The following is a 27,632-nucleotide window of genomic DNA, read 5'->3' as shown; positions in this document are numbered from 1 at the left end:
AAGTAAATCTGATATTTGCTTTTATTTAACTCGTGATTTAACTGAATCAACAACAAACAACAAATTATTTCATACTTGCCTAGTCCAAGGAAAGAAATCACAATTGTCAAAATGACTTTCATCTTGTTCCAAAAATGAAGTACATTTTTTTCAATTCAGAAACGAAAAAAATGAATGGATTTGTACGAATGTTTCTTCAAAGCGATTACTGACGTTAATCAAAGGTAAACTGGGACTGATTTCAACCATTATGCTACACACGTCCTTTTATACTTTTTGGATATGGCTATTTCTAATTTAAAATCAATAATAGATTGCACATTAAACTTTTCTCGCACGAAAGTGAAATTCCAAAATGAATTTCCAGGAACAGCCAACACAAAACAGAAAAACTGTGAATATCAGAAGTGAATCAAACGACAAAAGGCACACAGAAATTTCTTTTTTTTGCATGTGTTAAACTTTGCCTATCGTGCAGAAAGGAATTGAAAAGTTTCATGTAAAAAAAATAAGTAAAACCAAATGCTTTGGTCAAGGCCAGTTGGTTAATAAATATGTTTGGATCAAAATTAAACACTAATATATTTTTTTAATTTAGATATTTTTCTCTGTTCCGCTCTGCACCCTTGATTGTTTCTTTTTTAATTTAAATTGTTAGTTTGTCGTTGCTCAACCAACTTTCTATTGCGCACTACATCATAGATGTTTTGCAATGACCATAAAATATATGTATTTCATCAAGTTTATCAAGCTCTTTCCAAGTTTATGCATAGTGTCGAACTTTTGTTCAAGCTCTACCATCTAAATGTACAGCGAAATAATTTACGGGCACGACGTAAGATGGCGTTTTTTCTGGTCAAAAAAGTTGCAATATCCCTTTGCACTACATGGAAACATAGAGCCAACCAATATTTAAAAAAACAATTTTGTCGAAAGTCAAGAGGCTTAAATGAGTTCTATGACGTCAGCTCCTCAGTTGCAAAATTCAAGCACGGTTTTGTGTTTTGAGTAATTTCTGCTAACTACTGCTCGCTCCCCAGCATTTCTTCTGCAACTACCAATGAGCAGAAATTCGCCAAAGTTTCAAAAGAAAAAGTAAAATTTCGTTAATCATTCCTGCAGCGAATCGAAAAAATCCTACCGTAACGCTTTATTATGACGAGATCAAACAATTTCGTTGGTCAGTTTTTTTTTCGATTTTGTGGGGGAAAATCGAGAACAATTTAAATGTAAACATCAAAAAGCAGTAGAAAAAAGTCAAAGAAGTGTTCATTGGAATCAATTTATTTATTAAAAATGGTCGATGTACAATATTATCATTTATTTACCCCGATTTATTGTGAGCATTTCATTTCGATTTACAATCTATCTACTTGATCAATTGTTTTATTAAATTTTTATACATTTTTTTCTTCTGTTTTTTGAAAAAACTCCTGTCTCAATTAGCTACATTCATTAAATATTTTCGATTAGTCGTTACCCAAGGAACAATTGTTAACGCAAATACATCCATTACCAAGCGTATGTAAACGGTTGAATTTGGGCCCGCATTTGGGTGTAGTTTCAGTCATTTTTAACGTCACAATGGAAGTAGAAAAAGAGCAGTAAAAACAAATCAATTAGAATGATATAAAAACGATTATGAATCAATATTCAATATGCTAATAAATAGTGATACTCACCTACAGGAATTATCCTGTACTCTACCTACATCTATATAGACTATAGAATATAGATAGCCATCGATATCTGGTATCGATGATGTCTGGGAGACTAAGACCTCAACCAACTACAAATAACATACTGTTACATAAATTCTTTTGAAAAATAAAACATAAATTGCGGCTCTATTGATATTAATGAATGTTGATGTTGGCATGTCGAATCCATGTTGGATACACGAGGTGTTGACGTGTGAACGCATCATGCAGCCGATGTCCAAAGAGTTCGCAATGCCCTGAAACAAAGAGAAAAAAAACACACACACATTACTATTGCATCAATTTTAATTCAATGAGTAACATACCTCTGTACAAGATCAATTTTGCAGCCGAAATGTCACGTTGCCAAACTGTCTTCAGTACTGGAGAGTCGTCAACAGGGTCTTCGGGCACATATTCATCTGTGTACTCGATGATACCGAGTTCAGCGTCGTGAATGATTACACCTCTGCGCTCTTCAACATTGTCATCCATACCGTTTGCCGCGTTTTGTTGCCAGTTTTTACGGTAGCAAATCACCTTAGACACAAAACCACGGGGTTGATTTGGATTCTGCACTGCTGCTTGTCGCATCGCTCGTCGCTCTGATCGTAACTTCCGCTTGCTCTTTGCCGCTACAATTTTCTCTGGTAGCTTCATTCCATCAGGCCAATCATCTTGATCGGGCATACACCATTCACACACCTTGACACGATCGTTCAATGTACTCAATGGAAATGGTTCGAAACATCTGGCACACAATCGTGATGATCTGGCTTCGTTCACAAATCGTATGACATTGCCTCCCATTTTCTTGAAACTCTTCACCAATTTCCGCACGCCCGGGCATCGAACGTGTTTCTTGATCTGTATTGGTGAATTTGCAGGTGGTTGGGAAGCTCCAATGTTAATGATGCATCGTTTGCGATTTGTCTGTTGAGCAACAACAAAAACATTCAATTTTTTCCAAAGAAACAAAAATTCAATCGTAAATTCTTACCAGCATTGCGGCCACCTTGTCACTGACCCGATTGGACTCGATGTAATGATCAAAACTTAAACGTGTGTACTTTTCGGTTGTGTACACTGCAATGGCTTTCTTCATGATGGTGAATCGATGCCGTATGTAGTCACGCCAATTGCTTCCTTTTGGTGATGGCATTCGGTCATATCGCGCTCGGTTGTTTCGATCACTCTCTTCGAACTGCCCAAAGGCACGAGTCCATCGCTCTCTCTTTTCTTTACGCACTCCTTCTCCGGTCCCATAATGATACTTCTTGCTGTTGATTGTGAAGTTCATCTGTGAGATGGAAACAAAAATCGAACAATAAAAATTAAACAATGAAATGGATTCACATGACACAATCACAATAGAATGCATTCAATCGCTAACATACCTCTTTGCCATTATGAATTCGCTCTTTGTCATTATTAATCCGTCGCCTAACGGTTGCATTCCACGTCTTCATGCCCCAATCAATGCCCAATTCATAGACATAGAAACCATCAGAGTACCGTTTACGCACCAAACCATCTTCCACTAACTTGTCGACTACGGTTTTCTTCACTGTGTACAGAATCGATGCCGATACACCATCGCTGAGAATATGTTCGAATTTTTTGTTTGCTTTCAACACTCGATTGATTTTCTCCATGTTAAAAATCATATTGAAATAATACGCTTGATTTGATTTTGACGTGACGTGGCCCACTGTATGTTGCCGACCATATTCATCACGCGGAATGGTACCGGTTTCGCACATCATACGATACAAAACATCAGCGTCTATTCTCACTGCCTTTCGCGTGTGATGACAGATTGGGATGACCACCAAATTCTTGATGTTTGGCAACGCAATGACTTGCACGATGTTGTCGTGGTGTTGTTCAACCCAGTTGAGGTGCGTTTCGATTTCCGATTGCATGATCAACCACATTGGCAATGATGAAAACCATGTATCTTCGTCTTTGGTGAATTTGGCGATATCATCGTCAGCTGGTCCACGAATGTCTCGAACGTAACGCAACAATCGATCTCGTTTGGCCAAGCGATTAGCATCACCTCTTGTTGCGTCATATCGTTTGATTGCCCATGACACTGCATTTGCCACATCTCGTTCATCGTATGTGTCCGGTAGGCCACGAATCCGGTTAGTGTAGTTCTGTCTGAATGCCTTCAATCTCAAGAAATACCGCAATCGTTTCTGTGCATGTGTATCCAAATTCGTCTTAACATTACGGCCATATTGTTGGAACAAATATTTCATCAAGTTGCCGAAGTAATCATTGTTTGGCCATGCGGAGCGATTCTCGATGTCCACATTCTCAAAGCAATGCCGGAACCATGGATCCATAATGAAATTGTCTTCCTTGTAGCGCCGCAACACAGCATAGAAGCAATTTTCGATGATGTGCATTCCATCGCCATCGTCGAAATATTCCCAATTGCCGGTGATGATGGCCTGTTCAGTGGCAGCTCTGACTTTGTTGAGGAATAGAAGCGACGCCAATTCAGATATTTCGGTGCATTTTATGCTGGTTTTTGTGATCCATGGCAGAATACGATCACGATATTCCGGTCGAACAATACTAGTGGCGGCCAACTTGATTGCAAAGTATGCTTTCTCCTCCTTTTGCTTGCCATCTTCAACTTTCCGCGGTTTCGACCTATTGCCACGAATGGCATGTGCCCCAATCCTTTTTCTGCCCATTATTGAACCCTGAAAAAATAGAATGAAAACACAAAAATTACTTTAGAACGCACTAGAAATGATTTTTTGTTGCTTCTAAATTACTTAATTTGAACGAAAAACGAAAAAAAAACAATCACTGTAAATCGAACAGTATTCACAACAAATGACTTGCCTTTCCAAATGTTCAGATCAATGTGAATGTGCAACCGGCATCAGTTTGACACATCAAGCTGAATTTGGTTGTGACACGAACACTGCACACCGTGATAAAATATCGAAACGCTCACGATATTTCGACAGCAGATTTCTTCCACAGGCTACGGATCAAAACTGTAAACAAACAAAAAAACACACAACAATCGATGGTTTGTTGATTTCGAAAATCACATGCACACGGTGGTATTGTTTGGTTCGATCACTCGTTCGATGTCACAACGATAACAATTCAAATGACTTACCCTTTTTCCCTTTTGCTGGCTGTTCAATATGAATTTAGTCGAACGAAGCAAAGATTCATATTTCATGACATGGTGAAATTGTGAACGGCGGTTTGTTTACAATAACAAACTTCAAAATGAACCAACACTAATAGCGGGAATATTCACTACATTAGTTTTGCCTGCCATCTCTGGACAATTTAAAACGTAATCGTTGAAAATCAGAAGAAATGAATTTGAAAATATACTCTCACCATTTAGTTCATTCTCTTTGGATCAATACATGAACAAAAACATGAACAATTTAAATCATAGAATTTTATGCTATTTTTGTGAACACTATTAATTGATACATAATTCTTTTCTCTTTAATTTAAAATCTAACATTTTCTCGTTCCCAATATTCATACAGTTGGTTTACACTGAAATTTCAGTCGATTTTGACGGAAAAAAAGTCTGAAAACGTTACATCTTTTAACGTTAAAAATGACTAAATTGCGTTACATGAATGTTTCTTGGGTAGTTCCCATGAAATATTTTATACACAAAGAAGAAAAAATTGTTATTCTTTTGTTGTATATTTTGAGGTGTGTTCCATGTGATGGATCTGCGTTGAAATAGTTTTAAAAAAAAAGCTCGTTGAAATCAACATGTTGCGTTTTAATTTTAAGTTTATCTCAAACACTACATCCACGAATAAACATTCACTGTCCAAAATAAAACGAAAGACGGAGACATTACAATTATGTATTTTATTTATGGTTAACGGTTATCCATTCTGCAAGGTTGTTCATTTTAATTGGCAATCTTTTTAGTGTTTTCAAAAGCTGATTGTAAATTTTGATTTTGACTAGAGTTTTGATCGAATTCTGAACCGCGTTTCTTTGGAAAATTTTGCATTGACTAGATTATTGAACAAATGTACTAGATAATTTCTTTTCTATTCATTTTACACGTAAATCAAACGAACGAAAAACATGTTGTCCTGCAATTCCACGAAGAGGAGAAAAAAATACGTTAAAGATATTGAAAACGAAAAAAAAAAAATTGTTTTGTCATTATTTTGTCCTTAAAAAATAAAATATCTATGTCTCTTAAAAATAAATAAGCTTAACCACGAAATTCGAAGTATTATATCACAAAACCGAGAGAAGAAATGAACATAGGTGATTTGAATTTCAATTCACTTGTGGCACTCTTCGAGTGCTGCTGCAATTTTCTTCGACATGACATTTTCTATTTATAAATAGATTATCTATAGATATAAAAAAAGAACATCATCATTTTTTTCGCCATAAAAATGAATCATTGTTCAGTGCTCCAGGGGATTCGAATGTGTTTCGATCAATTATAGCCGGCCCAAGTAACGTTTAAACATAGGTTGTGATCTCTGACGTCCGACCAGCCGCCGTTGCCCTTGCGTAGTTTCGATTTTTTGACGACACTGGCCACGGTTAACGTTAGACTCTTTGGATACAATTGGTGTGATTTGGTCGCAATACGAAGAACTTGCTGAACTTTCGAAATGACCTGATTTGACTCACAGTTCTTTTTCTTATGATGCACGCCGCTGAAATCAGGAGAGAAAAAAAGTTGGAAATATCTGCTGGGAATTCATTTGAAGAAGAGAGAGAGAGAGAGATAGAGAATACAAACCATTCACCAATGTGGAAGACGCGCGGTCCCTTGACAACCATCGCATGCAATTTCTTCTTTAGACATTGCTGTGATACGTGCTGCAGTGACCAATCCCAGTTATAGTCATCGTACGTGCAAAAGTGGTTAGCACATCGCACAACATCTCGCCATGTGCTTCTATTGAATGCAAAGCCCATGTTATGCTTACTGCTTACCCAGGGTATCACCTCGACCTAATCGAAATGGTATTTTGGTTTTTTTTTTGTATCATCCAATTAAAAGCATCCCGTTCAATCAATGACGTATGCAGACGAATCGGTATCGATGACGTGGTACAGGTGTTGGTGGTTATTATTGGAGGTGATATGCATTTTGTGTGGAGGATGGAAAATTGGTTTTCATTTGCAATGAACAACAACGACGATACAAAAATACAAAATTAATATCATGAATTTGAAATCATCGTATTCAATTTTGTCTAGGGATTCTAATGAACGAGTGTAATTTAAATAATTCGAAAAGTGCAATTCAAATTTAAAATGGTAATGATAAAAGAAAGAAGATATGACGCAAGTGCACATATAATATTCATTCAACAACAACAATAATACTCATAAGCAACGGGTCGAATGTGGCAAATGGAAAAGAATAAGCATATAATCAAGAAATTTTACATTAAACTTTTTTCTCACGACAAAACAAGGTCAAAACGAATTCCGAATGTACAGCAAACACAAAATAGAAAACTTTGAATCTATCAAAAGTGAATTAAACATCAAAGGGCACACGGAAATTTCATTTCATCTGGTATATGTGTATAACTTTACGAATGGCGCGCAAAGCGGCTTTGGAAAAGTAGAAAAATGTCTATATACAAATAAAATTGGAAGGAAAAAAAGCGCTCTGGCAGTCGCATTGGCCAAGGTCGTTTCATTAATAAAAATGTTTGAATTCAGATTGAACGATAAATCAAAACTTTGAAAACCAATTTTCTGCAACTTGAAAATTCAAGTTTTGTGTAAAACATAAGTAATTTGTGGGAAATCTCATTGCGGTACAACTGACCACAAAGCAATCAGTTCCCGCCAAATGCATGACAGAAGCATAGATTAAAACATAACACATGCAAAAGCGGTATACCGAACGTACTCAGCGTCGAGCATAAATTGGCACAGTTTTAATACTGAATTTGGCCAACCAAAAAAAAAAGAACAAAACCGCATGAACGAAACGAAATGAAGCAGAAACAGAACGAATCAAGAGAAGAGAGAGAGAGAGAGAGAGAGAGAGAGAGAGAGAGAGAAAGAAGCAGATTGAATGTTCAGCCAGAGGTATGTACCTTTTGATAGGTGGAATAAAGCGTAGGTAATATTTGGTATCCCCATGTTTCCGTGGCACGTTTTTCCGTTTTTATTCTATGCATTCCATCGCCAGATGACGATTTCTGAATGATTTCGTTGTAAGTGAGTATGTGTGGTCGTGCATATTTTTTTCGGTAATTTTTATTTTTTTTCATTCGGTGGTGGACAAAAGGTGTTAGTGTAATTAACAGAGAGAAATAGTGTGTTAAATATGGTATGGTTCTATGGTATTTAGATTTGGGATCGGGGTTAAATGGTAGCTGCTCAATGAATAACAACAAAATTACAATCATGAAGTGAAATGACACACATTTTGCCTAACAATCAAGCTGTTTTTTTTTCTTCTTCGGAAGGTAATTGTTACACTGAGTGTGCATATGCCTTTGCAGGATTTTGCTTTACTCGTGCTACTTAATATTTTAATGTCTCATTTCTCACAAAATGCTCTAATTTAGTCGACTGACTGCATAATTTATGTAAGGAAAACATTACGCTTGCTTTTAACGTTACACTAGAAAAATCAATTTGGATGCCATTTAATAATGCATAGAAATTTTACCTTGTTCACATTTGCGTACGTATAATAGTTGAATGTCTTTAAATACGTTCCCAACGATAAGATGTTACATTTAGTGCATAGCTCATTTGCTCGCTTCTGCATTAGCGCGAGCAAATGCAGGAAGTCTTCAGCGACATAATGATCTTCTTCGAGGAACAACACCAAACCTGAAACAACAACAAGGTGTGTTTGAATTGTGTTTTCTATTATTTTTTTTTATTTTCTTGAATTGATATCATAAAGCGGCACAGCTTCGACGCAATTTACCTGTGTGATGTCGCGTGACATCCAATTGATCGAAAACGCGATTCGCTTTCCACCACCAGTGATGTTTCGTCTGAGTGAATTTAGCTTCACGATAATGGCCGTATAGATCTGGATAAAGTGCATTATTACACTTGCGAACGATTGCTCTATGCAATCGGAGTTTTTTTTTCGAAAGAAAAAAGGCATTTTTTCATCGAATTAATCAAAAAACAATCAAATATCAATTGAAAATTGTATGCAATTTGTAACTCACTGATCTCGTTTGAGATTGCGTGGGCAATCGTTTGGATCTTCGCCTGGAAACTCGTGCTCATGTGTTTGTATCGAATACGGATAAAATATCTGAAATAAGCACAAAAATACGTTGTAAATATTTGACAAAGCAAAAAGACTTTAAAAAAAAAATCGGTTCTAACAAAAATTCGCTTTTCCAAACGTACCTGTAAGACTTTACAAAAGTCAATTGTTTGCACCAAATCATTTATATTTTCGTCGTAATAATCATGAGAAAATATCAACAAAGTCTTGGAAATATCTTTAGCTTGTGCCAAACTCACGATCAAATGTCGTAAATACTCGATTCGAGTGTGAACCTGTGAAAAAGCGTCCAAATAGTGTGAGTGAAAATGTGTATTAAAATTTTTTTAAATCAGGTGCGATTTATTGCATTGTTTTTCGCAACGTAATTAACATTTGATATTGAAATAGAGTAGTTGTTTAATCTTACCTGCACAACAATTATCACAGAATCATTTTGCAATGGACCGAACAGATCTTCGTTGAGAATCGACTGTAGTTCATTGTATCGTGCAATGTTTCGTAACATTTCTATCACATTGGACGATTGCGTTGGATGGTTTTGTCCTTCGGTTGTGCTATTACCTTTTTGGTAAATGGTTTGATTGCGTGATTTCATCGTTAAAAATTTACGATAAACCACCGGCACCATTTGCAGAATGGCCGCCGACGAGTCATTTGCCAATTCATTTATCGAATGCTCCCGATAATCGGCTAAATATTTCCGATGGTAACGCCAACGAATTAAAAAAAAAAAAGTCCGAAGGAGAAAAAGAGAAAAACAAACATAGCATTTTATGGGTTTCTTCTGAGTAAATATTTGAACTCGATGATACTTACGACTGTTTATTAAATGTAATTGTAGAACGGCAAACAGTACCAAGCAAATTACGACAATGGCTCGTAAATAAAATGAATTTCGTTTACGAGCCAGTGCTCCGGTATTTGGTAGGGCTATTGGAATTCGGCGGCCTGCCCAGAAAGATACAAAGACAAAGAATGGGAGAGAGAGAGAGGAAAAAAATGGTTAGAAATGCTTGATATATTACAGCAATGATATTGTGAAGAGCATTACCGCGCATTTTGAGTGCAAATAGTTTATTTGTAGCGTCGTCGTCGTCGTTCTTCTTCTTTTTGTGTCTGTCTAACAACAACTCGTCTTACAGAGATAACATAATTGTTCAGTATTGTTATTCATCGTCGTCCCTGGAATGCACATAAAAATTGTATTAATTTAAATTAAATTCACGGCAAAATATACGATGAAATGAAATAGTTGCTATTAGTGGTTTAAAAAAAATGTGCAAAATGCGAAGCGTTCGCACGAAGTTTTGGATTCCAACTGCGAAATACTGAAACAACTGAAATCCGAATGTTACCGGATTGCAAAACAAAACAAAAGCCTATTTAAGCTTGTGAATGTGAATCAAAAACGCGATGTAGTCTATTCTACGCGGCAGCGATGCAGCTGACATTTTCGCAAACATTTATTACAATTAACTTGGTCGTTTGGTTGGCAGATGTTTGATTCGTCCTATTCGAAAAGTTTATCTATTTCGATTCATCCGAACGCTGATGTTCGCCGTCATCATCATCATCGTCGTCGTTGTCATAGTCGATGAATTATGGAGCTAAACATAACATTTGCAATTCGTCACAATTTGCCCGACTACAACTGATGTTGGTACAGTTAAGTTCGACTGATAAGATTCCGCCTGCATTCTTCTATTTTCTTTCTATCATTTATGCACGTTTCATCCGTTAATACTTTGACTAATGTTTCGTTGGCTGTGTCTGTCTCTTTTATATCCCGTTTTGCTGGCCTTGTCAGTGGAAGAGTTATGATAGAAAACATAATACGAAATGCACACACAAGCTTTCGAAAAACCGCACTTGATAACAATGAAGATTCTTCATTGAAGAATATGTCAGTTCAGCAAAGTGCATGCATAAAAATAGAATAATGTTCTCGTTAGTTGCACAAATGATATAGCCTATACGTGTACTTATGTGTGATGGTCGTGTATCGAGAGAAATTGAAAATTTAATGGCACATTATTATCGAAGCGAATGCAACGTTAAAAAAATACGCTCATATGCAATGAACCATAAATGTGTACGCTACGATCTAGACGCTATAGTCTAGATAAAATCTACTTAGAATCACAGTTGTGCAATGGCTTACAAAATTAGCTCAACAATGTATTGACTTAGATTCGTTCAATTGAAATTTCGATCATCAAAAGGAGACGTATTAAATGCCTCATTATTATGCACTTTAAAAGATGTTTATTATTTAAAACGATTGCATGCTGCTGCTGCTGCTGCTGCTGCCGCCGCACTATTGCTACTGCGACGATGGCTGTAGCTGTTCATATTCCAAAATGCAGGTAAAAACTTATGGCGAGAATGCTTGCCTCTGTTGTTGCGTGCGGAAAATTGCTTCGTTTATACAATTTGTCGATCAACTAATTAAAATGTCTTCGAAACACAGTGTGACGCTGCGTTAGTACGGATGAATGCCAATTCATTGAGGTTGCACAGACAAACACACGCATTACCAGTTCAAATATTTTCTCTCTCGCTTTCGTTCTCTATCGGCACAGTGCTAATTGATCAGGCGATAACAAGGTGTTAATTGAATACACATTGTGTGTGACCTTCTTGAAAACTCTGTAATCCGTTCTAATCAATCCGAAAACAAACGCAATGACGCTCGAAAAAACATTAAAGGCGCTCCGTTTATTTGGGTCAATGGGGGGGAGTATTTCACAATAAAATACCCAACTGAGCACGAGGAAATGTGGAAGCGGGAGAGAGAGAGAGAAAAAAAGGACCAATCAAGTTAAGCTGTGTACTTTAAAAGTATTATGTACTTTTTATTGTTTGTGCCTGCCGGAAATATTACATGCTTTCTGGCCAAGGAAATCAAACAATTCCATCTAATCGCCACAGTTCGTTACAGCATTGACGAAATAATCAATTTTGGTATTATGATGTCGGTGCTCATAAAAAAAACGAACCACTTTCCGGAATGAACCAAATTTGTTCGTGTGTCAAATGCAGTAATTAATCAACATTACGCATATAGTACATTCGTTGATCACCATGGAAATATAATCCCCATGAAAACAAAGCAATTAAAAACACTTTTTCATTTAAAAAAAAATACTACCAACTATAAATGGATGTCATTACTCTCGTTTTAATTTTATCGCCTTTCTGCATTTGAAAGTGGAAAAAAAGCCCGAGTAATTTTACTACATAAATGTCGATTTAAATATTAAATGAAGCAAAAACGCCCCAATGATTTTAAATAAATGAATGCTGATATCTGTCTGGAATTTTAAATCGTCCGAAATTGAAATTCTTAAACGAAAGTGAAAAACCTACCGAACCAAATCAACTCGTGATTTCAATTGAATTGAATAATGCATTAAAACAGTAAAAAATGTGGAGAGAGAGAGAGAGAGAGAAAAAAAAACGCCAATGTTATCCACATGACCGTTCGCAATCGACCCGAAATCAATTAAACGAAAGCGGCCATGAGTCGAGTCACAGGCAAACAATTGAAAACATGAATAAGTGGCGGTATAACAGGTCACCGTGACTATATCAAAATCACATCGCAATAAAACATTATTTGATGATTTATCGCATAAATTTCTATTTCATTGATTTATTTTTAATTTACAAGTTACCATGTTGGATATCGTTGCGTGGGCAATACTGCTTTGGACACACTCACGCACACACAAGTTGCCCAGAGAGAAGTTGTTCTTAGCCAACAGTCAACGCCAAAGCGTACAGAAGATATTTTGTTTCTTGTTTGCAGAAATATTTACCGAAAAAATCGATACACAGTGGAAGTGGAATGCAATGACGTTGAGGAAGGAACGACGAAATGAAATGCGTCAAAAATGTCGCGATTTGTGTATTGAAATAACCGGGAAACGCCCAATAAAAGAACTATAATTATTATGCAATTAGTCAGTAATTCTAGTGAAAATAGAATGTTTATTTTGAGAATTGCGAAAATGATTCGAACGACGCAGCCAGGCCTTATGAAATCGATGCGTCCAACATATAAATATCTGTATTCGCCTTTCGAAAGAACGGAAGATTCGCTGGCAGAACGCTATGTATGACAAATGATTGAGACATTTCTTCACGACTGAGCGAGTTGCTCGCGACCAAAAAAAATAAATTCTATATGCAAAACAACACACCACAACAACATCAAGCAGGTCTTTTAATGGTCTTTTGATGAATGACTGTGCGATTGCTTACGCCGAATAATGTTGTATAATAAATATATCTTTGCCACATTTACACCTTGCAGTCATTTGTTTTGGTTTTGCTTCTTCATTGGTTTCGATTTCGCTTTGTTGTCTGTTTTTTTTTTCATTGCTTCATCGCTTTTGGGCTTGCTGTGTGGAGATGTTTTTTTGTTTTATATATATAGATTTCATTTCATTCACATTACAATTCATTTCTCCAATTAAATTTGTGTTCTTTGAAGCAGTTTCAATGCTAGGCATTTTCACTTTCACACTGAAACAATCGCAAATGAGACTTTTACAGAAATCCTAAAGTCGCTCTCAAACCCAAAAACATAAGTAAAAATGTAAATAAAGACAGACCACTCTAAACACACACTTACTGCGTTTATTTATAATTTCGAATTGATTTCACTTGTGCAAAAGACGTCGTTGATTCATATCACTGCTGTAGTTCCTCATATTTCATCGTTTTGTTTTATCGATTTTTTTTCTATATATTCTTTCTCACTCTGTCGCTGTTTCTATTAAATAACACCGTATTGAATGGAGCGAGAAAAAAAAATATTTTTTATGCAAATGCGCGGTCGTTTCTTTTGATTTGGGCTACAATTTTATCATATCGAAATATTTGCACATTCTTATTCAAAATGTTCATTTCATTGGCTATTGTCACGGAATTTTCGATGGTCACTTCATACACAAGTGAATGTAACTGCGAGTAGTTGGTCGTTTTTCTTGTTATGATTGAACATTACGCTCATATGAAGCGTTTTTTGCTTGCTTTTTTTCACTTATGCGCGCACCATTCGATACTTTGCTACTGCTCGTATTCATTGATGAAAATGAACTGGTTACAAACTAGCTGATTTATATGCTATTCACTCTCTTCCGAAGCATTTTTCGCTCAAACGTGTGTGTACACACATCGAGAGAGGGAGAGGGAGAGATCGTGAGAGAGTGACTTATGATTTCATATGTATGTTAAGACAAAAACAAGCACCACACACTCAAGACACACTGCTCAGATATGTCAATTTTAATGCGTATTTACCAATGGTTCAAGTGTATGCAGCGTTTTAACTGTGTGAAGACAGAAACGGCTCTTGTCCCAATGATATTTTCAATCCGTTGAAATACAGTTAGATTCTCACAGGCCTGTAACAGATGGTCGGCATGCGCAACACAGCTCATTCAAGAAAAAGTGCTGACAAGATTTTATTGAAGCAGTTGCTGGGCATCACACACAATGACTGAGCTTATCGCAGAGCTTGTTTGAAGAGAAAAGATTCAAGTAATTAAATGCTTGTTTTGAACTGAATGACAATCACTTATTTAAATCATTTGTTTGAATTTTCAAATTAATCCGATTCATGCCTTTCCATTGAACTATTTCCCAGACAATACGATTTCTAATTTATCGAACCCTGTAACTGTGTCCCAAACCGTTTTGACATTGTGACATACTTTGACAGCGAGAAAATATTTTCATTCAATCGTCATTGATATTCACGACCAATCCATTGTCTGAGTGCATTTCGTTGAATTTACTCGCTAAATTTTTCATTGGACGCAAAAACTTGAATAAAAATCCAAAATGTTGGTCAACAATGTATTGCGCCCCGTTGCAAGCAACCTTTTGAAAGTACCATCACGTTCAACATCGGCTGTTGTTGGTGCACGAAGCCGTCACGTACCCAATTCGGTGAGTATTTTTTCGAAAATTGGAAATATTTTCATTTTCTGCCATCTGATTGGCAACATTTTGGGTTTTTCATCGATAAGAAGTCATTATCATACCGAAATAAACAATTAAAGTGTGCAAATTTGAAAATTTTGTTGAAAAAAATTAATTTATTTCACGATAACAAAGACGAAAAATTATGTAACGCAAAAGAAAAAAATGGACATAACCTCACAAAATCGACTGCTAAAATCAATACAACTGCCACTTTTCTAATACAATGTTTACGTTTCTTTTTCGAATCACAGGAAAAGGCGGTGTTGGTTGCTGGTATGTTTGCCGCCATCCTCTTCACACCATGCTGGATTTTGCTTCACTTGAAGGACTACAAGAAGAAGGACGATTAAACAATTTCTCTCCAAAACAAAAACAATGGAGCGGAGCTTCTTCGTAGAAAAACAAAACTATCTTTAATTAGCAAGTGACAGAGAAAAAAAACAAATTTGTTCAGAAATCATCATTCAATAAATAATGTAAATTGAAAACGCAATGTGTTTTATGTGATGAATTCAATTTACTCCACTCCACTGGGAAATGTTTTGGTCAATGTTTCAGAACGGATTTTTTCTGGAATCCAAACATACTGAGACGACTTTGACTATCGGTCGAATTTGAGCTGCTTGTCGTTTTTGTGCTGCTTGCTGATTTTTTGCGTAGCTTTGCCTTTGGAACCACTTTAGTACCCTGAAAATGAACAGGGAAAAAAAAGAGAAATTTTTACTAGAACGAACTCAAATGCAATGCAATCCCATTCAATTCCCTACCGTTTTTGGTTTTTGACTTCCGTTCAGCCACATTCGGCTTGTTGATCCTTTTTGACTGTTGTCAATGTCGTTTTCATTGTCGCTTAACACTATTGGCAGTTCGTTTGTTTCGCTGAAATCAGTCTTATCGGATGTGTATGTGCTTTGTGAGCTTTGGCACTCCATTGGTTCATCGTCAATCTTCTCCTTCAGAACAAGCCGAAATTTATCGAGAATTGAATATTGGCATTCTCGACTCAAATTGTCCTCCATATCGTCATTGTGTGAGCTTTTCGGTGCAGGTTCATCATTACTTGGTGAAAATCCACTGTCACTGCTTTTACTATAGTACAATGTTGATTTTGGTGAAGCCGTACATGAATCCAACAGATTTGGACTTTTCATCTGAGCAACTGGTGGTGGCACAGCTTCTGCTTGAACTTCTCGTTGCACCGTTTCAGACTTCACAGCGGTTTGCGCATCATTTTCGTCTTTTGGTTTGGAAGATTGTCCAAAGAAACGACTGAGTATAGGTTGTCCCTTCGCTGATAACACGGTTCCGGTTCGAGTAAATCGGCTCAATTTCTCCAGTTTGCTGTAATCGATGTGCTTTACTGGGCTTTGGTTCTTCACCAAAGAATTCGTGTCCCGTGAAATTCTCGTTGGCGACAACAATTCTTTGCATAGCGCTGCCTTTTTAAACGGATTTCGATTCGGAGTTGTTTCTGGTGTCTTGGGTGGCTGCTCATCAGCACCATTCACTTCAATGTCAGCTGTTTTACCGTCGTCATCGTCTTCCTTGAAGCGTTTTGATGATGGTTCGATCATGTATTGCTTCAAAACTAAGTCATCGTTTTGACTTTCGGTCGGTAAATCTTCATCGCTGTCTTCAATCGCTTCAATTACTCTTTTTGGCGGCTTGGGTGACTTTTTCACAATTGCTTTTGGTGCCGTAGAAGGCACAGGTCCATTTGATAATGACGTAAATTGATAGTTTCGATGCCAAATACTTGAATGCTTCGCGATTTTCAGTCCTTTGCTGCTAATGGTTGTTGGCAGTTTCGCCTGTGGAGACAAATTCAATTGAATTTAGAAATTTTTCGAAAAATTCCATGAAAAAGCAATGACAAAACGGAAATGATATTGAAACCTACCCTCTCACGTTGATCCGGATGCCAAATGTCCAATTTTTTCATTGTGAATGGATTGAGGTTGCCAACCGCCAAGTCCAATGCCTTTGCGTCGTCAAGCATTATTTCACCAGCGTTGCAGCAATGCTCTTCATTTGTATCTTCGACTTCATGAAGCTCGTGTAGACGTACTTGTTTCCGCTTCCTTGGATCGAAAACAACCATATGTAAAAATGTAGCGCGTGCCTTCAGCACATTGATTTTGTACTCATCTGTTACAGTCAAGTGTCTCATGTTCAAGTAGGCTGGTATTTTATCGAGACCTCGCATCAAATCAGTCTCTTCGGTTGCCTTAACGAATTTGCATGCTTTTGCCAAACCGATTCCAGGCAGTGATTCCACATAGTCACAGCCCGATAAAATGCACATCAATCGAAATTTTTCCATTGTGAATTTGTCCTCTTTGCAACCCATGGCCAACGCCAACCTATCCGAATCGACCAAAACACAGTTTCCGGTTAAGTCCAACTTGAAGAGAATTTTTCGACATCCAAAAAGTGTCAAGTCGGAATCTTCGGTGATCACATAATCGGCCAGACCGATTTTATTCAAATAGGCGAGCTGAGCGTCGGCTTCGTACGGTGCCACAATGCAATCGACATTTAGAGCTCGACACACTTGAATGAGCTTTAGGGCCATTTCATGAGTTATATCTACACAGCGCCGCAAATAGTTTTGAGCCTCTTTGTGTTGTCCCTTTTTCATCAGCTCAATCGCTCGTTGTTTGGCGATTTTACGAGATCTGATCAGAAAAAAGTGATTCATTTGAGACAAACGTTCATTGGAAAGTAAATTGTTGTACAATTCGTTTTGAAAAACCACTTACTCTCTTCGTTTAGCCTCTGTTTCGGCCTTGGCAGGTAAATGTCTTCCATCAAATACTAAAATCGGTTTGATATTGTGCGACAACAGCAATTGCACATATTTAACACAGTACATGATGTGCCTGAAAGATTGCGGATAATAATCCATGTTAAATTAAATGTCCCATGAATGCTGGTGCAATTTCAAATTTATACTCACACATTGGTGTCTTCACCGCGCACCAATTTATCACCAACGGCAAATGCACCTTTGTGTAACCTAAATCGGATCCAATTCATACATTTTATTAATTTCTCACTTTTTTCACATGCTTTTCTGTGTTTTAAATCTTACCAACAGTACGAATCAATGGCCACGGATTTGCCTTTCAGCGATTTGATGTTGATGTTCTCGCTATAATCATTAAGAAACTTGAGTAAGCCCTGAATTCCCATTGCTCTGCCGAATTTTTTAAGAATTGAACTAAAATATACATAAAAACAACACTTAATTTAAATTAAGAACCAAAAAAACACTAGATAAATGCAATTAAATCACAATCGAATTCATTTCAATCGCAAATCTTTCGTTTGGAGTATTGCAATTGCATGTAAACAGTCTTTTTTTGTTTTGATGTGAATTCAATTGTTTTGGCGGTAAAAGTCAGTCGAACTGTCTAAATTGAATTCAACTCAACTCTTTTCTTAAGTACAAATTTGAGCAATTCACCGAAGCTATGGAATTATGCGTATGAAAGCACATTTTTTGAACAGAAAAATGAATTCGTCGTATTTAAAAAAATTCAATTAGATTTATATCACTTTGACGAAATATTTCAATCCACATTTGTTCATTGATGCTCGAACCCATATCCAATGTTTGCGTTTTTTGCGTCCAAACAATGGTCACGATGCGAGAAAAAAAAGTACGCGTACTTAAGTGAAATATGTCATGGAATTGATGTTTCAGTGGATATGTGTGTCAAAAAAGCCGCATGTGTTTCCAATTGGTTGAGCAAAAATATGAACAATTTGGTCAATACTTTGCGGCCCAGTGAACATTTGCGCACAATTCGACTCAAACATAAAAAGTCCGTTCGAAGGAATCGTGAATGCAAGCATTTTTTTTTTACACTTTAATCTTATCCAAAGATTGAAAAAAATGCATATTTACACCGGTACTAAGAAAATTTATTAAATTTTTAATTCATTTTGCATGTGATTCCATATGCACACTGCTCGCTGGGTGTGTGTGAGTGTGTGTTTTGTATTTGGCATTTTTGAGTACTTACTTAACGCCATTTGACCGAAATGCCGTAAATACCGCTGAACTGAGAACTACAAACAATACACAATTAGTGCGTTCTTGAACACAGATAATGTGCGGCACGTTTTTCATCAGGATACATTATATAAATATGTTATTACAGTAAAAGCGAATTTCGACAGAGTGCAAACGAGTTAAGTGAATCGAGAAAAAAAAAGAACAGAAAACAAAGAAGCGACACATTTCAAATCAATATCGAAAAGTTTATTTACCAAGAGCGAACAGAAGAAAAAAAAATTGCGTTGAAACCGCATTTATCGGTGTGTTTTATTTTGTCATCCATACAAATCATCAACATTACGAAGTGAATCAAAGTGAAGTAAACAACCATAGAGTAAATTTAGCTTTATAGATATAGAATTTGGTTATAGTATTTTCTTTCTGTGTTTTTTCTTTCCTCTTCTTTCTCTGTCGTTAGTTTCATTTCATTTATTCGATATGTTCATGCAAGTTGCGTGTGTGTAAAAAAAATCGTAGTAGTTCTTCATTTAAAAACAACATTTTCATTCGGGGTAAAATTGAAATTAATGGAATTATTGGTTTTTGGTTTAAATGGTTTTTGTTTGCAAATTTTGCTAATTAAATGACAGAAAAAAATGGAAAGATTTCCTTTAGTTCTGTTGTGCATCATTGTTGTTTTCATTTAACCAAAAATTGACTCATATTATTATTTCATCATTCGCAATCCGTACACTCAGAGGTCGTCAATAACAATAACAAAAACAACAACATAAATAGATAGTTTCATTGAAAACATTTGGAAAAAAAAAATAGCCGAATAATCGAAATAATCGTAAGACACATATCGTAAGTTACATAAAATATTGCGGAGAGAATGTGGAGGAAAGGGAAAAAATATAATTGTCCGTATGTCATGAAGGATTTGTGAGTTGTTTTATTCATTGTTTTTTTTTCTTGTTCGGTTCATTTTCTCTTTCGGGTGTGTATAAATGTGGTTATTTGGGGTGTTTGAACATGCGGTGCCGTATTCAATACGCTACGACAAAGAAAGAAATAAGCTTCGTGGTTGTGAGTGTTTGCGTTATGTTTGAGACGAGAAAAGAAATACAAAAATGGTGGAAAAACGGAAAGAAAAACATCGTCGTTGTCGATCGATCACACCATGCATTTTCGATTTTATTGCTTTAAAAGAAACTTTGCGGGAAATACATACATTCTATTTTGCATATGAAGCACAATTTGGCTGGCGCAGTTGCCCTTGTTTGTTATGTGTTGTAGCATAGAAATTTTGTACCTTTTTTTTCGGTGGCTTTGTGTGTGTGTGTGTGTGGTTCGTAATGAATGAGCAACGAATGCTTTGTTGTCATTTTGCCATTTTGTTTACAAATAATATTTCATTTCATTTTATCAATATGACTATGGTTTTTTTTGCATTTAATTAAATCTTTGCGCAATATATCGAGAGAGGGAGAGAGCGAGCGTGAGTGAGTGAATAGGTTGAATTAACGACACTGCATTTTCGAATTAAAATCAGGTTTAGTTTGTTGGTCATCGTTGGCCATGACAAGCGTCTATCAACAACATTTGTATATGTGCTAGAGAATGAATAAAATTCGAGATAGATCATGAACGGGAGGCAAAATATCGAGAATCATGCGTTCAAGCGAAGCGATGAGAGCGAGCTGATTTTATCGATAGCGTTGTTGTTTTCGTGCTTCGATTCGGTTGTATGTCTCGTCTTAAAATGCGTGCATACGATTCGAATCGATGGCGAAGCGGTCGGTTAGTCGGTCGCTCTGATCGGTGGCCATACGCACACTAGATAGTTTCAAATGACAAATCGAAATAAAAATAACGAGAGAACCCATTTTCGAATCGAAATATTTTTAGTTGTGAAAAAAAAACGCATACAACGCAGTAGAGTAAGAGCGAAGTCGCGTGCAAGCGACTGTACACACATTTGCATGCATCAAAGTAAGCGCTCGGCTACAATGTTTCAGACCATTTTGAATGCCAACAAAGTATCCAAGTACCGAACTCTATTGTTGTACTGGTTGTTGTTTTTTTATCGTCGGCGTCGTCATCGTCTTTCTGCTTTCAAACTACTTGTAACGCAACTAACAACAATTTTCAAATGAAACTCGTCGTACAGCAAACACACGGCTGTTTGGCGTTGTAAGGCGAGAATGTTGCGTACGCGCGTGACGATTGTGAGCATGTGTATTGTGTTGGAATTACAATATCTCTCGCTCTCTACTCGGTTTTTATTCGAAGAATCTGTTGAAATGCGAAGAGCTTTCAATCACACCATACCATACCGTACTTGATATATTCTTGGCTTGGGATTATCCAACTCCAAACCGAGTGTGTTTGTGGCCGAAAAAAAAACAGGACAACTCAGCAAATCGTCGCAATCCATGGGCACCAACAAAATTATTGCATTAGTTTATCGCCTCGGTCGGGTAGAGACAGAGAGAGAAAAAGAAAACGCGTCGCCGACATCGGCCGAGAATCTAAGTGTGATTTCATGAAATCGATTTGAAAATGTCTCGTTGAGGCCATCATTCATATATGTATACGTAGAGTATACGCAGAGTAATACTCACTCTCTCTCTAGCTCTCGCCATCGCGTTGTCTTTATTTTGGTTGTTTGTTTAATTTGCAAGCGCAGCAACAACACAGCGACGAAAAAATAGAATAAACTAAACGAGAATGTGAGAATGGTGGCTTGTTATTTTGTCTTTTGGATTGTTTTGATTGTTGTCGGTGACGGCGGCATCAATACGCTCCGTGCAACTAGGCGAACACACATTCTAATCAGCAATTTATTGCCGTTTGAATCAGTACACTGCATATGTATACGGTTGATGTTTATTTTATTTGTTGTTATTCGGTTGTTTTCTTTCTCTCCGTTCTGTGGCACTCTTCTCGCGTGTTCACGTATGACGAGAGTAAACACATGGAAAATTCTCGCGTTCACCATAGACACAAACCCGTTTTATGGCCTGGTGTGTTTGGTGGTTCCGTCGCTGTCGTTTGTACTTTATCGTGTGTATGTGTGTCGACATTCACATGTTTCCATGCGGTGAGCGATTAAGTATCGTACACACTCAGGTAACAAATGGTCGACATGACATTCTTAGCAGAATCACTTTCGGTTTGGGAAACTGAACCCCAAATCTATTGAGTTGTTTGTGGCCAACCAGCAAAACATACTGTTCAAATGTGGTGCAGCTGCAGCCCACTCTCGGCTTGCTTGAGTACGGAGTCGTAGAAAAATTTAATCGTGAGCATGTGCAATAAAATACACATATTCCATGTGTGTACTTTGGAGATGTTGCGCCCGGTGTGTATCTTGTGAATACGTGCGTATATGTGAGCACATCCATACACACAGCCCATTCGGATCAGTTTCGGCTTCCATTCGCACGGGAAGTGTACACACAACAAGCAAAACAAAGCACATGAAATATCAGACCAGCTCTAACCTTTGTTGACATAAAAATAAAACAACAGACACTCTCGCTCACACACACACATTGCACACACAGAGATAAAAAAAAACCGTGTCGGGGCCTCGCGAATACGATGCTACGAACACACGCACACGTACAACCCGTAGAAAAACCGATTGACAAAAAGCAGCCGCAGCAGCAACAGCAACATTTTCGATTTGTTGTGTACAGGCGCTAAACCGATAGGCTGCTGTCTCTTTTTCACCTTTATCGTTGTATGCGCTGTGTACTTCAAGTTTTGTGTGTTGTTTTTTCTTCTTCTTATTAATTTTGTTCATCACGGGTATATGCGTGTATAGTGTTTTCGCAGCGGTGCGATTTTTATTTCTTTCTCGTCTCCAATACCAAAGTGTTTGTTCTCTCTCTCAGTGTGTGCTTTTTGTTGTGCTTGTTTATTTTCAAAAGATTCGCATCGATCATAATTTTTACATTTTGTTCCATAGTTTTGACCAAATTTCTTCCTTCAAACATCGTTTGCCACACAAATTTGCATGTGTTTATTTGTTGTCAACCATTTATTTTTGTTATCGATTCGCAAAAACAAAGAGAAAAATAGCCACCCGAAATACTTGTGATATTATCATTTAGATTTGACTCGTAAAACCTGACACGATTCAACGGATATTGTTATTGAATGCATAAAAGAGAGTGTGTCTGTGTATGTGGTTGAAGAGAAGAAAAAAAAAGAGAAACAGGTACAACAAACGATATGTTCAATTGCACGAAATTGTTCAGAAAAGCATAGCTCAGTTCAATTTTTCTTTCCGTTTCATTTCGTTTTAATTCGATCGGCCAATTATAAACACAAACCAAACAACAACAGCAACAATAATAACGAAAACCAAATTCAACAGCAAAGCGATTCACGAACGAATAAAACAAATTCATTATTATTGCTGCATGCGGCTGCAGTTTTACTAAACAGTGCAAAAGAATTTGATTGATTTGGTGATTTTCCACTTTTCGCTGTGCATTTCAGCAATTCCATTGTATGTATGTTATGCCTACTTGTTCGTTCTTGCTCGTTGACGCGCGCTCTCACTCACTCTCTCACATTTGGTGCTCTTTCCTTAATAAATCTCGTAATCAGACAATTTTGCGGTCGGTGTGTGTATGGATCACATTCATTTTGTGTTTTTATTATTTGCGTAAAGCCCATTCATCGTTCACCTTTTGTTTTTGTTACACACATGCATATATGCGAATGCACAGTCGTTCTAACAACATCTCAACAAACAGATAAACGCCAATAAATGTCGCCTTTGTTTATTCAATTCCAAGATTGTTAATAACACAATGTTTGTAAATATTGCGTGAATCTCTTGCGCGTCGAAAACGGAAAAATCAAATTAAAGCCACACAATTTTGTTGTGTGTTATTTTCTTTCATAGTTTTTTTCTTTTGACAATGATGCAGTCAATTCAATTCTTCTTGTAATTTGTTGTCGTTGTGCTTATGTGTACGGCGCGTAGTTTAACGGGGAAATATATATATATATGTAATTACGTTTTGTTTTCGTTGATGTGTTTTGTTGTGCCCGGCATGCATATTTCAGTGGAAGTTTGCATGATAGAAGGATAAAAACAACACGTATTATCCAAACTGGGTCAATTCTCTTTGTGTATACATACCATTTTTTTCTCTTTATTTTTCCCTTTGGCTTTTGTTTGCATTCGTGTTGATGATTTTTAATGGATTTGTATTTTTCTCTTTCTCTCTCTTTTTCTCATTTCGATTTCTTTTATTTTTTCAGGTGTTACACATACCACGTGAAGGATTAGAAAAAAATATTGATTACACACGGCGCAGAAGGGAGTTCAATACAGAAAAAAAACGACACATTTGTTATCCATCGTTTTTCTTTATATCCTCCATTGTTATTCTTGTCATTTGTGTGTGGTGAGGGAGAGACAGACAGGCACAGAGAGTGAGAAAGAGAGAGAGAAAGCAAGAATCGAAATCAAAGAGAAGTAGGAGGGAGAGCAAAAAAAAAACCAACAACACAAAGCGAGTAATCAAGTGCAGAGTGTCAGTTGCATGTTATGGGCGATTTAAATGTCAATTTTCATTTTCATTCACTGCCTGGCGTGTATAGATTGGTAAATTCGCCGGGAAAAATGTACCCAGCAACGGATGAAACAAATCCAGGCGAATACAAGCAGCCAAACGCCGTCAGTGAATCGGAAAACGGTGCAGCTGTTGTCAAGAATGAGTTGAACGAAGGGACAATTTTTCGAAAAGTAACCACGGCAACAACACATCACGAGAACGGCAACAGGGAACAAAATTTCAAAACGGAGCCCATAGAAACTGATCACCATCAAAATGGCAACGATCAAACATTGATTGCCGATGTGAAGGAGGAAAATGGGGATAGCGGCAAAACGAACGGGAAAAATGGCACCGAACTGCATTACGAGCAAATCAAAGTTGAAGCAAATGGAAATGGCAATGGCAATGGTACCACACCACCGACCATTGGCCACGATGATTTGGCGGCCAAAGAAGAGTTGCTTCGGGCTCAAATCAGCAATGGGCACGTATTTGGACGATTAACCTGCGACAAAAAAGTGTTGTTCATCACCGAGAATGTGGTGAAAATTGGACGCAACTCAAAAGCGTCCACCGTAAATTTCCATGTAGGTGACAACACCTACGTATCCCGCAAGCACATACAAATCATCTACGATCGCAACAATCAAGACTTTTTCATGCTTTGCCTCAGCAAAAACGGAATATTCATCGATAATGAGTTCAATCACAAGAAATCAGTCCCATTGAAATTGCCGCAACGATGTACCTTTCGTTTTCCAAGTACAAATATTTTAGTGAATTTTGAGAGCTATATTGAAAAGAAGGAAAACAACTATGTTGAAAGTGCACTGGTGCCGGCCGACATTGCAAATAACAAGCATCAAACACATCCGAGCGAAGTGTTTCAGGTGCAACAGCAGCAACCACCACAATCAGCACCGAACCAACCGCAGCAGCAAGCCCAGCAACTGCAACAACCACCACCACAACAACAACAACAACAACAACAACAACAACAATTTACTGACAATAAACAATCGGCCGCTTCAGCGCGTGGCCCATTGAAGATAAATATTCCACAGCATGAGAATGAACCACGAAATACGATCCAGTATGGACAACAACCGAACTATCAACGCAAACAGCACAGTCTGCCGTCACCAACGACGACAATCAGTGCGGCAAACAGTTGCCAAACATCTCCAAGACAAGGCGTTCAACCCGAATCATCGATCCCGCAAGCATTTCAAAATGAGAACTTCATTGCGCCGCTTTCATCCCACAATGACACAGAGAAACCGTCATACAGTTATGCTCAGCTCATTGTCCAGGCAATCTCGGCATCGCCCGAAAAGCAACTCACTCTCTCCGGCATTTATGCATTCATTTCGCGTCACTATCCGTACTATCGACTGGAAGCGTCCAAGGGATGGCAAAATTCGATTCGTCACAATTTAAGCTTAAATAAATACTTTATGAAAGTGGCGCGCACACAAGACGAACCGGGCAAAGGATGCTTTTGGCGCATCGACCCGAACAGCGAAAGCAAATTGATCGGTCAAAGCTATAAGATTCGTAAGCATCGGGGCAGCCAAAATACACGGGCTTCCTTTGATATGTCACGTTCAGCTCCTGTGTCGCCAAGTGAAAACCAGCACATGTACGAAACGCAAGATATAATGCTACAATCGGCACCCGAATCACCCGACGGATTCACCACATCGCACGAGGAAATGGTTGTGAATAATTTTGCTAGCGGCGCTGACATGATTTACGTGCGAAACGATATGAACGGCAGCGGACTTGGCACCAAACGATCCTATGACAACATCAACGACTCGAACGGTAGTACTATCGTTTCACACACGGTTCAAGTGAGTGCCGATGACTGTGATGGCTACGATCCATCGGTTAAACGCAAATATGCTGGTGGCATGCAACCGCAAACTCAACAATAAATTAAGGCAATGGCATCAACACCCACCCACACACACACACACACACACACACAAACTCACATCAAATACACACAAACACACTTACGTTATTATTGATCAAATTGAATAATGAAGAGACAGTGGCAAAAATAAAATCCAGAATTTAATCTAGTACCTAAACTGGTAATAAAAATGCAACAAAATTATATCCTTATTGAAATGAACTAGTTAAACGTAGTAACTAACAGCGAAATCAAAAGAGAAAAAAAGAAACACACACATGTTTGGTTCCAATTTTTTTATTTTTCATTGATTTGTTTCTTTCCTTGATACGGAAATCCAACTTTCGATTACATATGATGAATGGCATATGAAAAATAAATCATTGATTTTTTGAATTTTAATATGAATAAAATATTTCGCATTCAATAAATTGTTTTTAGTTGGATGTATTTACTTTCACACCATTTTATTCCATCTCCATCTCTCTCTCTCTTTAAGCAGACAGACTGCAAACCGAAATCAAAGCGAAATTTGCAGATTTCATTTAGTATTTGTACACACATTTTAATTAAAGAAAAAAAAATGTTAGAAATGAAATAGATAAACAATGTGAATCAAATTTAAATTCATTGAACATCATGTTCCAATCAGTGTTTTTCAACGGAACGCCTTCTATAAGAATATAATCAGAATTTCTAAGACGCAAAAAGAAATGAGATAAGCAAAACCACTTTTATAGGATATTTTCAAACAAACAAATCAAAATATGACAACTATACAAGCAATGAACAATAACAACAACAAAGAACCGATATTCAAACAAACAACCGAAACACATTTAATGAACTTATGAACAATAGGAACTTAGAAAATGAGATACAAGCAATTTTTTGTTGCTTTCCTTTGGGGAAAAAATAACATTTTTTTTTTCAAAGGAGCTCGTCATCAACTGTCGATTTCTTTTCCCATTACTACTAAATATCCCATCGAATTGAGGATATGATTCATCATATTTTCAATTTAATGATTGCGTTTGTACTAGTCAAAAGAAGGACAGTTGTTGGCATTTTATATTGCATGGAATATCCGTTTGTGTTATTTTTTCGATTTCTCTTTTTTCTCTCTCTCATAAGATTGCACTAA

General features: G+C 37.2%; 4 protein-coding genes and 1 long non-coding RNA gene across 14 annotated transcripts; 2 read left to right on the top strand and 3 right to left on the bottom strand.

Moving 5' to 3' along the window:
* Positions 1 to 1,266: 1,266 nt before the first annotated feature.
* LOC129569329 (uncharacterized) lies at positions 1,267 to 6,144 on the bottom strand. Its single transcript, XM_055448068.1, has 7 exons — positions 4,852 to 6,144; positions 4,566 to 4,723; positions 3,098 to 4,420; positions 2,701 to 3,000; positions 2,027 to 2,633; positions 1,683 to 1,957; positions 1,267 to 1,446 (listed from the first exon to the last, which is right to left on the bottom strand). The coding sequence occupies exons 3-6, from the start codon at positions 4,409 to 4,411 to the stop codon at positions 1,857 to 1,859; spliced, it is 2,322 nt and encodes a 773-aa protein (XP_055304043.1). The 5' UTR covers positions 4,412 to 4,420; positions 4,566 to 4,723; positions 4,852 to 6,144; the 3' UTR covers positions 1,267 to 1,446; positions 1,683 to 1,856.
* LOC129569333 (alpha-1,6-mannosyl-glycoprotein 2-beta-N-acetylglucosaminyltransferase) lies at positions 5,129 to 14,340 on the bottom strand. Of its 2 annotated transcripts, XM_055448079.1 has the most exons (11): positions 13,616 to 14,259; positions 10,028 to 10,158; positions 9,793 to 9,924; positions 9,383 to 9,666; positions 9,096 to 9,248; positions 8,909 to 8,997; positions 8,656 to 8,801; positions 8,389 to 8,555; positions 7,808 to 7,912; positions 6,487 to 6,701; positions 5,129 to 6,400 (listed from the first exon to the last, which is right to left on the bottom strand). In XM_055448079.1, exons 2-11 carry the CDS (start codon positions 10,032 to 10,034, stop codon positions 6,175 to 6,177), a joined length of 1,524 nt encoding a protein of 507 aa, XP_055304054.1. In that variant the 5' UTR covers positions 10,035 to 10,158; positions 13,616 to 14,259; the 3' UTR covers positions 5,129 to 6,174. The 2 variants fall into 2 exon arrangements, with proteins under 2 accessions (XP_055304054.1, XP_055304055.1); XM_055448080.1 differs by lacking the exon at positions 7,808 to 7,912 and having other exon boundaries at positions 13,616 to 14,340.
* Positions 14,341 to 14,374: 34 nt separating this feature from the next.
* Positions 14,375 to 14,938, top strand: LOC129569334 (uncharacterized). Its single transcript, XR_008688025.1, has 2 exons — positions 14,375 to 14,526; positions 14,633 to 14,938. It is a non-coding gene; the product is annotated as an uncharacterized LOC129569334 (long non-coding RNA).
* Positions 14,939 to 15,066: 128 nt separating this feature from the next.
* On the bottom strand, positions 15,067 to 18,774 carry LOC129569330 (exonuclease 1). Its single transcript, XM_055448069.1, has 6 exons — positions 18,068 to 18,774; positions 17,933 to 17,992; positions 17,736 to 17,855; positions 16,874 to 17,651; positions 15,741 to 16,784; positions 15,067 to 15,660 (listed from the first exon to the last, which is right to left on the bottom strand). Exons 1-6 carry the CDS (start codon positions 18,166 to 18,168, stop codon positions 15,520 to 15,522), a joined length of 2,244 nt encoding a protein of 747 aa, XP_055304044.1. The 5' UTR covers positions 18,169 to 18,774; the 3' UTR covers positions 15,067 to 15,519.
* On the top strand, positions 18,676 to 26,919 carry LOC129569331 (forkhead box protein K2-like). Of its 9 annotated transcripts, XM_055448078.1 has the most exons (3): positions 22,847 to 23,210; positions 23,339 to 23,504; positions 24,269 to 26,919. In XM_055448078.1, the coding sequence occupies exon 3, from the start codon at positions 24,558 to 24,560 to the stop codon at positions 26,505 to 26,507; it is 1,950 nt and encodes a 649-aa protein (XP_055304053.1). In that variant the 5' UTR covers positions 22,847 to 23,210; positions 23,339 to 23,504; positions 24,269 to 24,557; the 3' UTR covers positions 26,508 to 26,919. The 9 variants fall into 9 exon arrangements, with proteins under 9 accessions (XP_055304046.1, XP_055304045.1, XP_055304048.1 ...); XM_055448071.1 differs by lacking the exons at positions 22,847 to 23,210; positions 23,339 to 23,504 and adding an exon at positions 18,676 to 19,299; XM_055448070.1 differs by lacking the exons at positions 22,847 to 23,210; positions 23,339 to 23,504 and adding an exon at positions 18,681 to 19,358.
* The last annotated feature ends 713 nt before the right edge of the window (positions 26,920 to 27,632 follow it).

This window comes from Sitodiplosis mosellana, unplaced genomic scaffold (genome assembly GCF_009176505.1).
Source record: "Sitodiplosis mosellana isolate CC-2019 unplaced genomic scaffold, AAFC_SMos_1.0 Smas_scaffold_30, whole genome shotgun sequence".
Classification (NCBI taxonomy): domain Eukaryota; kingdom Metazoa; phylum Arthropoda; class Insecta; order Diptera; family Cecidomyiidae; genus Sitodiplosis; species Sitodiplosis mosellana.
The sequence above is the reverse complement of the archived record's forward strand: the minus strand, read 5'-3'. Positions and strand labels throughout refer to the sequence as shown.